Here is a 13,521-nt window from a genome sequence, read left to right on the forward strand (position 1 = left end):
TATTCTGGAGTGTCCATTAGAATGTATCTCATGATGTATTAAAAGAAAATTTAAAAACCACCTCTTCTGTCACATTTGCTCACAGCAGTGTCTTCCCAAATATTCCAGCCATAGTTATGGCCTACGGCTTGAGCACGCCAAATCTCTGTTTAGTCACTGTAATAAAAATTCTTTTCCTCCAGTGTAATTAATATGCACAGATTCCACCTGTGGCTCCATGACGACTCCAGCTCACACAGCGACCCAGTTCAACCCCCTTCCCCACCCTCCCCCACCCCCTGCGGGGGCTCTTCCATGTCCTAGGCATGCCTGTGGTGTCAATCCTTCTCCTGGGCTGCACCTCAGAGGGGCAGGCCGTGGAAGAGCTACCAGCATGGCCCTTCAGGCCCAGCTGGACGCCTGTGGGGCCTTGGTTCTCACCAACTTCCCAAACTGCCCAGCCTCACAGTGAGTGCTCCCTGCGTCAGCCCAGTGACCCTCCTTCCTCGTGCCCTGAGGTAGGCTCTCCTCTCCGGAAGACTTGGCAGAGGCACCAGACACCATCATGGCTTTGCTAGAAAGCGAAGCATAACGAGAGAGAGGGGAACGGTCAAACCTGAGGATTCGGCCCCCCGTCACGGGCCTGGTCTCTTCGGCTTTTGCCTGTCATCTGGGGGATGCCGGCAGGTGAGACCTGACAGTGAGAGGGCCGGCAGAGCCCAGGACAGGGCTGGTCTGAGAACGGGGGTGGGAGGGGATCTGCCACGGGGTGGGGGAAGCTAGAAAAATGAGGGGAGTCCAGCTTCCTCAATAAGCAGGGTTGAAAACCCCTGCCGATACTTTTACAAGGAGGAGGGCTGTGACAGCAGAGTGCTCGGGAGTCACAGGGACATCTAAATTGCAGCTGTGCTGCCTTATAAGAGCGACCAGCCCGATGTATAGGAATATGGCATGCAGGTCGTTAAACATAAGCATCATAAATGACTAAGTTATGTACTCTTTGAGCTAGAGACATTGTATTCAAAACACAGGCAATAAATTGTTGAAACTGAGCACTTCCTGAATTTTATACTTTACTCTACCCATGCTCCTGCAATTCTTTACCTCCATTGTGCCTGTGTGGCAGAAATCGGATACACTGGTGAGCTCCCGGCCATCTCTTCCCGGCTCTGTGATGAGTCGGGAAGATCTCTTCCGGGATCAGTGATGTCCTGGTGGGAGTCCGAGACCACTAGCAAACATGACCAATGATACTCGCTTCCCCTGGAGAGCCGGTTGTTGGACATTCACCAGGACATCCCTGCCTCTTAGCCATGTGACTTCTGTGCGTGACTTCCCTTCACAAGGCTTCGATTTCCTCCTGTGACAGGGGTGATCATCACAGTATCTCCTCCAAGAACTGCTGAGAGGGTTACTGCACGTGACGCGGTGCAGGGGCCTGGCTCACACTAAACACAAACATTAATTGTCAATACCGTTTCCTACAAGAACGACTTCTTTCTCCAATCTGTCACCCAGTATCTTGTAAGCAGAACAAAGCACAGATACAAGAGATGGGACAGCTAACCCCTGCACCAGCAAGTCCCACCCCATCCCACCCCTCTTCTGGGCTAGATATGTAACAGCTCCCGCTCGTGTTTATGTGTTGGGGAAGGGTGGGAAGGCATGGGTTTAGAAAGACCTCAGCATCCACTCCTAGTGACTCTGAACCTAGAAAAAAAAATTTTTTTTTTTTTAAAGTAGGCTCCATCCCTAGTGTGGAACCCAATGCAGGGCCTGAACTCATGACCCTGAGATCAAGACCTGAGCTGTGATCAGACACTTAATTGACTGAGCCACCCAGTGCCCCAAAACAAACTGATTTTAAGGAACATTATTTCATCAAAAAATTAGCGCTGGTTAGAATAGTTTAAAAAGATTAGGGAGGCAAAGGAAAACCAGGTTTGGGGACGATCTAAGAAATTCCATATGCTGAATGCTGATTTAATGGAACATTCTTATGAAGCCAGAGAAGGGAACTGAGATGTCAGGGTTCCAATTTATCTGTACTTAAAGAATTCTTTCCACTTTCTCTTTGTCCCCATTAAAGCTGTTTAGGCTCAGAGTGACTTCACAGTTTGCAGGATAAGGGAGGGAGGGCATGGTGGGAAGATTAAATACGGAGTGAAAAAGAGCCCAAGAAGAGAGTTAGAGGGCACCTGGGTGGCTCAGTGGGTTAAACCTCTGCCTTCAGCTCAGGTCATGGTCTCAGGGTCCTGGGATCGAGTCCCACATCAGGCTCTCTGCTCAGCAGGGAGCCTGCTTCCTTCTCTCTCTCTCTGCCTGCCTCTCTGCCTACTTGTGATCTCTCTGTCAAATAAATAAATTAAAAAAAAAAAAAAAGAAGAGAGTTAGAAAGCCCAGAGCTGGTGATGCCCAGGTAGAGGGGAAGACAGAGGCGAGGGAGCGACAGCCCTCTTACAGATGGCATTTTTCTAATTCCACTGACAGTCCAGCATCTCACATCTCATCCAGCCTCATTGCTTGGCTGTTTTCAGCCACTTTTACCTATTTTCCCTGTTGACATGGATAGAAAATTGAGCTATTACCCTTAAACTCAGAGCTCTCAGATCATCCAGATTGCTACACTTACAGAATTAAGTCCTCAATTGCCCCTGGCTAGAAGTGGCTCAACTTAGCTTGTCCTTTAGGAATTAAACACTTTTTGGCTGGCCATAAGGATTTATTATTTCTAAGGTTTTGAGGTATTCGATTCTGTCAAAACTGGGCCTGAGTAGCAAAGAACACAGCCCTCTCTGGTGGGGATGGGATGCCCAAGAGGGGCAGAGAGCGGCCGGGAAGAGATGGTGAGCATTGCACCCATGGTCCTGTGGCACGCCAAAATGCAATGGTTAAATGCAAGAAAGATCCAATCCTTTTTTTTTTTTTTTAAAGCTCCTGTTTTCAGAGACTTTCTACTTTTGAAAGACATCTTTGGGGCTTACAAGTTCTTTCCTAACTTGAATTTCACTCTCAGACGAACTATTCGAAAGGCAAGTCCGTATCTAACTGTGTTTCCAAAAGTTGTTTCAACCTCAATACTAGTCATCTTTCTTAAAGACAGGGAAGTGCTCTTCTCCCATTTGTGTGCTTCTCAAAGCTCATCTCAAAGCTTCACGTTCTATCCAGAGTTCACTTTCTGAGAGCTGGACTTTAGAGCTGGAAGAGGCCACACAGGACTAGAAACATTCCTGGAGTTGGAGAGCTGACAAGATTTTTCATGTGCTGTCTCCTCTTCCGGGGCCCCCCACTGATGCCCCAACTCACATCCCCCTCTCAGGGTAGCTTCACTCCCCCTTCAGGCTGAGGTATAAAAACCACCGCTGCAGAGCGGCCTTCCCTCATCACCCGATCCAAGTCGGGTCTCCACGCCATTCTCTCTCAGAGCGCCCATGCCCCGCCTTCAGTGGGCTCAATCACTCCTTGTCCTTCCTTCTTTAGTTGTGTGACCATTTGTTTAGTCCCCAGTTCCCCCACTAGGCTGGAAGCAGTATGAGGGCAAAGACTAAGAATGGTTTCTTCTACATCATATCCCCAACACCCAGCCCTAAGCATCACATAGTATGTGTTCAATAAATGGTCGTGAAATGAACGAATGAAGGGAAATGACTTGCCCAAAGTCACTTGTAGAGGCTGCATTCAATCCCATCCCAGATTTGATGCTCTTTCTTCTAACACCGTACAACCTTCCATGACAAAAGAAGTCTGAAGGCCTTAGTGCACACCAGAAACTTGATTCCAGGAACAGGGATGGGTAACTGTGCTACCAAAGGATGGTCATCTAAGAAGGAAAGATGAGTGTGGTTGTCCAACAGTTTTGGAACCCTGCAGTCTTCTGGGGGATCTGGCTGTCCATCCTTCTCAGCTGTTCTGATCATGACTCCCAACTTCCTGAAGCATCATGTCAACTCGAGCTGTGGGCGATTCCACCGAGAATCAGCAAATCAGATGACTGGCCATCTCTCGACTTCACGAAAGGCAGTTTATGTGGGACGTCTACTTCCTGTAGCTGAGAATGGACCAGAACCAGGGCTTTCCTCTGCAGAACCAGCTTCTCTTGTGGTTACCGAAATTCCCTGTTCATTCTCTGCGTGGAGTCTCTCCTCCTGCCAGGCCTCACCCGCAAGGCCCTTCGCTTTCTTCTTTACCTGTTCAAAGACTGCCTGGCCTTTAGGACCCACAGCTCGTTCTTCCTTCCTCCTGAAGTGCCCTCAGCCCACAGGGATCGTTTTGTTGCCTGAATTGTGGCCCTTACTAACGTGAATCACAAACACAGCAACCACCTCCGGCCGCCTCTGCCATCTGGTATACTGTGTCTTTGCCCCTTAACTCCATTCTTTCCGTCTCCGTGTTCTGTCTCCCCAGCAACGTTGCGTTCCTGCAGAGCACAGCCCTACAAAGCCTCATGGAGCACTTGCAGATCACTTCCCACTGGCCTCATCCAACTGGCAGGTGCATTTTGTGCTGCTTATGAGCAAATTTTTAAAAATTCGGTCATTTTTTGAAATACAAACATGAAAACTTTCAGGCGGCGCCATCTCCTCTCTAGGTTTACCACAGGCCCCACTGTTCTTTACTGCCTCATACTTCTGCTGTTTCCTGTGTGTGTGGTATCTGCCCGGCCCCTTGAGTTGTGTGAGCTTGTGGACCGCCATGGCCTTGCAAAGGGTCCCACGGAGTACCTTCTAGTTAACCAAAAGACTCTGAAACCACCTCTAAATGTCACACACCTTATCCTAAAAGCCTTTTCCTTCTTCTACTTTTCTGTTCTCTCTCCTTGGAAACCTGAGGCATGTATGGCGGGGAGGAAGTGCTTCTCTTCTCTCCCTGGGCATCCTCCCCACCAAAGGAGAGTTTGTACCATGAGTGAGGACTAGGAGGCTGGATGCTGAGAAACAGATCTGAGAGACAGGGTTCCTGAAAGTTCCCTACAGAAGACGGGGAGGGAGAAGAGGGGGTTATTTCTCACTACTTCAGAGTCTCTGGGAGGGCCAGGGCTGTCTTACTTGCCACCATCTCCAGCATCTGGAGCAGTCGTGGCCACAGGGGGCACTGTCCAACACCCACTAGCTTTCCGCAGTAAAATTAACCTCGAAGACAGGTGGTAGAAGAGACCACCTGTCTGAAGGAGGCCCTAGTCCTTGGCTTCTCATTTCTATTCCCCAAGATACATTCTCTTTTGGGATTGCTTGCCAAGACAGCCCTACCAAATCTAGGGAAACTAGCAGCCCGTTCCCAGCAGACAGCGCTCCTCGCACTGACAACCTCGAAGAACCTGGGTGTGATTTTATTATGCACCAGTAGGTTCCCTCAGAGGTGCCCAAAGATCTGCTTAATATCATTGCTGAACGAAGACTCCATGGATGATTCTAGGCAATCATTCACGGAGCATCCCCACCCACTGGTTATTCCAAGTTCAAAGGAGAAGCCTTCGCTAGCCAACCAAGTAATTCTCTGAGCAAAGATAATTCTAGAAACTAGTTATATGTAACATATGATTCCTACCGCATAATGGATTCTAAACAGTCACATATAGTGAAATGGACGAAGTCGAGTGTGAAGTGTAACATATGAACTGATTTTTCCATTAAAGGACTCGGGCATAACTGCATGGAAAACAGATTTATGCCGGGGAAGAGGCATCCCTCCTAGAAGGTAAAATCAAGTGCACTCTGATGAAGGGTTTTATGCGTCAAACCTCCAGAGCCAAAATAAAGGCCAAATCACTAATTTCACACTTCAAGTTTATGAAGGGAAAAAAAATACTAGGTGGTGTTCTCTGAAAATAGGTATCTTTCTTCTCTCCTTCCTTAATGGAACTGTTTTAAGCATCCCATCAATCATGCTAGGCACTCTATGCTACAAACGGGAGAGCTGACATTAACATGAGACACCTGTGGAAGGAGATGCCAGCATGGCTGAGGGTAATACCATTTACTATAGCCCCAAGGCCAAGAGCAAGGACTCCGGGGGCAAGATCTGTGTTCAAATCCCAGTGCTGCACTGGGTGGCATCGGTGGTGAGGTGGTGAGCAGAGATGCCTTCCAAGTGTTGTCACTTACTGTGTGAACTTCGGCAAGGTTATTTTTCTTGTTAAAATGGGGATAATGAATGATCCAAATAAATGAATGAACACCAGGTGAATACATCACCAAAATGTGGATGTCCATACACCAGAATATTACTCATAAATAAATGGAACAGGCTAATGGCATAGACAACAACCTGGATAAACTCACAATCATTACAATGAGTGAAAAAAAGCCAGACACAAAAGCATATGTACATAGATTTCAACTTACATGAAAGTTCTAGAAAATGAAACCACTGCATAGTGACAACAAACAGTAGCTGCTGGGAGACAGGGACAGGGGAAGGACGGACTGGAGAGGGGCATGAGAAATCTGGGCCGGTGGGGGGGTGATGGAAATGTCCTATATGTTGACTGTGGCGGCGGTTTCCCGGGCATATACATCTGTCAAAACTCAAATGCTATGCTTTAAATGGATTCGGTTTATCGTATGTAAGTTAGGCCTCAATAAAGTTGATTTTTAAAAACTTTTCCATAGGTTTGAGAACTAAGCGAGTCTGGTGATGAGTGGTAACAGCAGTGATGTTGGTGGGCGTGTGGTAGGAGGGAGAGTGGTCTCTTGTGGGTAAAAAGACCAGAGTTCCCCTGAATCCTGCTCTTTTGTGTAATAATCTCAAAGCTTCGATGCTGTAACACGGCAAGTGAGGGGCTCACACAAGATGGCCAGAGGAGTTGCCACCACAGCAGCTGGCACTAGCTTATGCTGACACACATCTAGAATGTGTGTACACTCCGGCACTTGGAAGGTTTTGGTGGAACATTTAACAGTTACTCCTTGAGAGGCGCCTGGGTGGCTCAGTGGGTTAAAGCTTCTGCCTTCAGCTCGGGTCATGATCCCAGGGTCCTGGGATGGAGCCCCACATCAGGCTCTCTGCTCGGCGGGGAGCCTGCTTCCTCCTCTCTCTGCCTATCTCCTCTGCCTACTTGTGATCTCTGTCTGTCAAATAAATAAATAAAATCTTTAAAAAAATAAAACAAAACAGTTACTCCTTGAAATGTAGCATTTTCACATGTTGAAAATAGTGGAAAAAGGAGGATTTCAGTCTGCTGAAGGGAGTAAGAAAGAGGTTTAAGGTAGGGTAGGGAAAGGCCTGAAGAAGATACCAGCTGAGCGAACCTTCTGGAGACCCTGAATGTAATGAGTACCTCGGAGTGGGCAGCGGCATCATTGCCCCGCACCAGCAGCTCTGTCAATGTCCAGCAGGGCCCCTGACTCCTTGAGCCCTTTGTCACATCCTTCTGGATGGTTAGCCCATCGTCCCCCGCGACAGTGGCTGAAGCAACAGTGTGTGAGGATGGGCGGATCGAAAGTGTAGCCAGCACCAGTAATCACTGAGCCACCGCAGGTCAGCACCGGCCCGGGGCCTCCCGGGGACACGTGCAGGGAAAGAGACCTGGGCAACAGGGGTGCGGGACACTTGATTTCACAGGGTTGCTGGGAATTCTTAGTGGGTGGGTGGGTTTGATGGCTACAAGGAGTTTAGTGAGTTGAGCTAAGGAGGAAGAGCCAGTAAAAAGGAATGAGCTTGTCAGTAAGAGAGTCTAGGCAACCCAAGAACAAATGCTGAAGAGTGATGAAGTCAGGCTCATGAGTTCTTACTAAATCTCTGAGTAGACGCGCAATTCCTGACTTCCAGTGACTACCTTTCAACCCGAAAACCCCTTTGGCACAAGGCAGAAGTACCTTTTCATGATTCCTGTCCTTTCCCATCCTCAATCCTGACTTTAGAGCCACTAAAGGCTTGGCAAGCTCAGGTGGGCAGAATGTTCATCCAGGGAGTGTACTGAGATTAGTACAGATCTCTGGGCCCCGGATTCTGATTGCTGGTGGCTGGGCGTCTGTGGTTCACCAGCACGCCAGCGTAGTTCGGATGTTGCACACGCCCCCAGGCCTGTGGGGCAGCTAACTTTCGGGTCATAATCTAAGCTTTCTAGATTGAATGCTGCCCTTCGCTTTGTGGTCCCATGGTAAGGTTAGTTACCAAAAGCTTTGGGGGTGCCACCTCCACCCACGAGGCAGTAACCGGGACTGGACTCCTGCCGGGAACAATTAGGAAACTGGAAATAATGGAAGGAACAGCTGTGTGCAGGCAGTGGACAACAGGTAGCGCAGGACAGGGATCCCTGAGTGAAGGGAAATGCAGTGAGCCTTATCATCAGCCCTGGCTTTCTGCTTAGCTGTATACTTCCTGGACTAGGAGGGGGAAACCCTAGGGAAGCATGGCGATCTCACTGGGTTGAGGAAGCAGAGGTCAGGATGTAGACAGGCTAAGGTGGCTGGAATTTGAGAAGCAGAGGATGAGAGAGGCACCATGTGGCGGAAGGGTACAGAAATCTAGATCGATTACTTTTTTTTTTTAATGTATATGCAGGTGAGGTGCAGAGGGAGAGATAATTTCAAGCAGGCTCCATGCCCAGTGCAGAGCCCAACGCAGGGCTTGATCTCCTGACCCTGAGATGGTGACTTGAACGGAAATCAATAGTTGGGTGCTTAACTGACTGAGTCACCCAGGCGCCCCTAGATGGACTGCATTCTAAGCTGTGTGTGTATAGGGTCAAACTCCACACGCCTGGGCAAAGAATTACTACCAAGAAGGTGTGAGGTGAACCATCCCCGTAGCTTATAAAGGACCGGAAGAGGCTCAGCTCCCCTCAGGCAGAGCAGAGAGTCCTGGCTGAACCACCAGGCAGGGACACCTGAGTATCTTAGTGTTTAGGGTTAACTCTCGATTTGCCCTAATAAAACTTAAAAACAATTCTCAAAATGATCACAAGTTGATCAACAGATACATTAACTGCCTATTAAAACAGATATATGGGTCTTTAAAGAAAGACAAGATGCAGACACTCAACATAGGAACTAACACTCACAATGACCAGCATCCAATCAAAAACTACTAAACATGTGAAGCAGCAGAAAAAAATAGAACTTGTAACCAGAAGAAAAAATCAGTTGGTAGAAACAGAGGAAAGAGAGAGACGGTAGAATTAGCAGAACAGGACTTTATAACAGTGACTATAAAGGCTGCCATCAAGAACGAAGCAAAACGTGATCAAAATAAGGAACTGAATGGAAGACACGGAACTGAACGGAGCTTCTAGAGCTGAAAAATAGAGTTTCTGTAAGAACAAATCTGCTGAGAGGTTTTAACAGCAGATTAGACTTTGTAGAAGAAACATTTACACAGCGGTAGAAACTACCCGCAATGCAGCAAAGAGTTCAGGGTGAACTGGAAAAAACTGACTTCATCTCTCTGTGCTTTAGTTTCCTCAACTGTAGAACCCAGTTCACAGGCTGTTGTGATGATTAAGTGCTTTAACATTTAAAAGCTGGTAGGACAGTACATCAAGTGCCTAGTAGATAATAAACACCTAATAGGTATTAGCTAGTGCTGCTGTTGTCATCTTGGAGGTTGGCCCAGGAAGCCTTGGAAGCACAGGGAAGAAATAACGGAGTAAGAGAGGGAGGGGGGTGGGAAGGGAAGACATTTCAGAGGAGACACTTCCATTTCAGAGGACACACAAGGCTGGTGGAAAGCCATGGGGGTGAGGTCCTCCAGGCAGAAGCAGTGCTCAGCAAGGCACAGAGACGAGAAGGGATGGGGCCACTGCTTCCCAGGAAGGGTGCAGCCAACAGGGCCTTAGCTGAGGCCCAGGAAAGGCTCTGGGGGCTGTGGAGCCTCTCCGAAAGCCTTTTTGATTTCCTCCCAACACAACTTACCTCCTCCGTCATCTGATCCAACCAAGCTCTGCTGTCTGAGGCGGTGACTGCCCCCAAAAAGAAGGAAAGGAAAGAAAATGAATTTCACATGCAGAAAGAAACCATCCAAATTATTACTGTGTCTGTCGTTTTTCCTAGATGAGGTCTCTGGACCCACTTTCCTCTATCAACTTGGTGAAACCTAATTAGGCAACTGGGTCTGCCAATACGGTTGCACAAGCCGTGCAGTGCACTATTCCATAGAATATGATATGAACACTCCTCTCACTCCTGGGGGGGGCAGGCGTGAAATTCAGTGGTCTTGCCTTTACATTCTATCTTCACCTAGAAACCTTCTCCTTTCCTTTCTGTTACAAGTCTTAGGAGAAGGCTAGGTTCAGAAAGCTGGTATTGTTTCTGCCCATCTGAAACAACAGAGAAGAATCCATGGGTCAGCACTCTGATACCTGGACATACGGTTCTAAAAACCCCAGGGTGGGAGAAGGACATGGACATTAATGCCAGGGTCTAGACCTTCAGCTAAGGAAACAGCATTAACTAAACCCTGGATCCAGTGTGCATCACTAAACGCCCAGATGAAAGCCAGATTCGTTCTATTTTCTAATGCTGAGTCCAACAAAGGCTGCATAGATAATGACCACCAAGACTGCACTGCTAGCAAAGTTTACCAAAGGATGCAAAAGAATGCTGGAAACATACTCTTCTATTTCTTCAGAAGCCCTCCTTCCTGACCTGAAAAAAAGAAAAAAGAGGTTCATGAGAACCTACTAGTCTCATGCATTGGCGGGGTACACTGGAGAGGGGGGTTTCAAAAGCAAGGGCAAATTAGCATACTCCAAGTGCTTTACTGACCTGGACTTCTTTTTCTAGACCAAGGCCCATAACCAGCATGAGAGAATTACAGACCTCGTAATGCCTACTTAACAGCCTTATTTCACTGTAACTCCAACTTAAATCGTCGAGTTTAAGTGTAGATTGGGAAGTTCAGAACTTGAATGGATATTGATGATACGGTGCCCTCCTTTCAACAATCAATGGGCCAGTTTATAGAGCACTTTCTTAGGACTGAGGCCTTGGGTCTTCCCTTGGAGCTTTAGTTGTCAGCATGGGCAGCTTCGCAGTAGTAAAAAGAGATGAACTGACCAGGCAGTTTAAGCCATAATCTCTGGGCCTTTCCAGAGCCTCCACTTGAAGCACCAGAAGACCCCGTGAGTGATGCTGAGCAGATAGTGCCCTTCAGATGTTCCATGAGAACAGGAAGCCTAAAGATATACAGACATTTATCTAAGGCTGTGGTTCTTAATCTTCAATGTGCCTAAGAACTATCTGAGAAGCTTGGTAGACATACAGATCACTGGACCTGGCGGAGAGAGCTTTCTGGATCAACTGGTCTAGGGGAAAAGGAGTCCGGGAATACACTTTTTTTTTTTTTAAGATTTTATTTATTTATTTGACAGAAAAAGAGCGAGAGAGGGAACACAAGAGGGGCAGTGGGAGAGGGAGAAGCAGGATTCTCACCAAGCAGGGAGTCCTATGCGGGGCTCGATCCCAGCACCCCAGGATCATGACCTCAGCCGAAGGCAGACATTTAACAACTGGGCCACCCAGGTGCCCCTGGGAAAATGCATTTTAAACAAATCCCTAGGTAATCCTAATGTAAGGTGGTCGTTACTGACCCTCTGAGAAACACGGATCTAAAGTCTTCTAAATGAGACTGGCCAAATGTTGACAATTATTAAAGTTAGGTGTTGGGTACATGTTGATTACTTTTCTGTATGTCTGAAAATTTCCCCAGTAGATTTGGTTGGTTGGTTGGTTGGTTGGTTGGTTTTTTTAACGACTTCTTTCAAATCAGAAGTCAATCACCATGATGAGCATGGGCAGAGGGTGGTGGCAGTGTCAGGAGTCGGGGTGCATGAGAAGGCATTTAACAGTGCAGGGCCCACTAGCCTCTCCTGAAAGCGACACTGGAACCAACCAGCAATTCCTGCAAAATGCAAACAACGCCTCCCCCTCTCTGAGTATAATCTGAAATTAAGGCCAAGTTTAAAGGAACTAGTGTCCATGAAATTTAGACCACGCCAACTGCACTGTTAAGGAAGGAGATGGGGGAGAATTTTGGCCTCCATTGGGAGGGAGAAGAGAATGGGTAGCTAAAGCTGGACGAACAGGATGAAACAACTCTGAGGGGGTCTCCCAGGCTGCAGTTCTGACTCATCATAGGATAGTAAAGAGGCAAAGAAAGTCGGGGGAGGAGGACAAGTGGGACAGAGAAGGCAGGAGGGGGCATCACAGGTAACCTGCAACGGGGTGCCCAAGGCATCACCACCGGGGTACTGCTGGATGATACTCATTTCCAATACTGCTCTAAGTCAAGAAAATCCTAACAGTCACCAAAGCCACCTCTATCTGTGTGGGAGGACAGAGGCTCTGCTTCCAGTTCACATCTGCTCCCCATGACCACTGCCTCTAATTGTCCCAGTGAAGTTGAACTCTACCAACCCACCATCCAAATGCCTTGGTAACATGTCACCAATGGCAGGAGGGCTCAGATGAATACAGGGTCCAAGAAGAACAAGGTGATTAAGGCACCTGCATTTTGTACGTAAGAGACATAGCATCTCTGATCACCCTTAGTAGTTGTTAGCACATCGTTCCTTCCTAAGCAACGGGACGTGGCCAAAGTAGTGGCGATTCCGTCTAAAGGAAACAATGGTAATGCGAATCTTCAGGGGAAGGTTGATTAACTACCATTTATCCACTCAACATCCAGAGCCGGGATGAGTTTCACATTCAGCATAATTGCTGCGGAGCTCACGTTCTACTCTCTCTTGCACCAGGAGGAGCCCAAAGACCCTCCCAAATTTCATCTCACCCCATGACAAGGAGCAAGATCAAAATGGAGCCCTTAAGGTCAGAAGGCGGGGATGCTCTCAGGCAGCCTGCTCTCCCGTTCTTCCCCATTTTCTCGCACTCTCTCTGCCAGAAACAGCAGATTCTGGGCAAGCCTTCTGCTTGGGAGATGGACAGACAGTCCAGTGGGAACTCGGGCAAGGTCCTGGAGAACTGGCCACGGAAGGCCCTGCCTTTGACAAAGCTGAGCGTTTTCTGGCCTTATCTAGCAAGCCTGCCCATTTGTTGTGACCACACTGTCGTTCATTTTTGTTTTGGTTTTAATACGAATCTGTTGCCCAAATTGGGAGATGCTCTACAAAAATCCAGACTTCTGGATTCTTCAAACACAAAGCCTGCAAACTGGACCTGCATTCCCACATGGAAAATTCTGGGGAAGTGGAGTGTGGCTGTGATGAGCCTGAGCTCCCAGCCCTGCCCGACACTGGGGGGCGCGTAGAAGCCCTTATCCTTCACTCTGCACTGCTGGCTCTCTTACAGTGGAAGTTAAGAAGCAAGTGAATTATTTCGTGTAGCTTTATGGCGACCAAAAGCAAGAGAAGCGAAAGGAAGGCTGAGTGGGAAGCATGTTCAGGAGAACTGGCAGAGTGTGTGTCTTTAGAGGAATGTGAATGTCTGTGTGGCCACCTCAGTAACGTAACTGAAGGTGTTATTCTGAAATAAAATCCTGCTTCACAGACATACTGGACCTGCCTGGTCCCCAAAAGTACCTCAGGTCTCCCAAGGACATAGAATCGAGCATAGCGATTTTCAAACTATAGGTCATGCCCCATGGTGA

At 47.9% G+C, this 13,521-nt stretch overlaps 1 protein-coding gene across 2 annotated transcripts in view; it reads right to left on the minus strand.

Moving 5' to 3' along the window:
- Window positions 1-13,521, minus strand: part of IFT43 (intraflagellar transport 43) — an 80,767-nt gene that overhangs the window by 12,572 nt on the left and 54,674 nt on the right. For both annotated transcript variants that reach the window (XM_047738200.1, XM_047738202.1), the window contains exons 4-5: window positions 10,530-10,562; window positions 9,831-9,877 (exon numbers count right to left, since the gene is read on the minus strand). In XM_047738200.1, coding sequence (XP_047594156.1) covers window positions 9,831-9,877; window positions 10,530-10,562 — 80 coding nt within the window. The remainder of the gene's footprint in view (window positions 1-9,830; window positions 9,878-10,529; window positions 10,563-13,521) is intronic.

The sequence above is a fragment of the Lutra lutra genome, chromosome 7 (genome assembly GCF_902655055.1).
Source record: "Lutra lutra chromosome 7, mLutLut1.2, whole genome shotgun sequence".
NCBI classification, from domain to species: domain Eukaryota; kingdom Metazoa; phylum Chordata; class Mammalia; order Carnivora; family Mustelidae; genus Lutra; species Lutra lutra.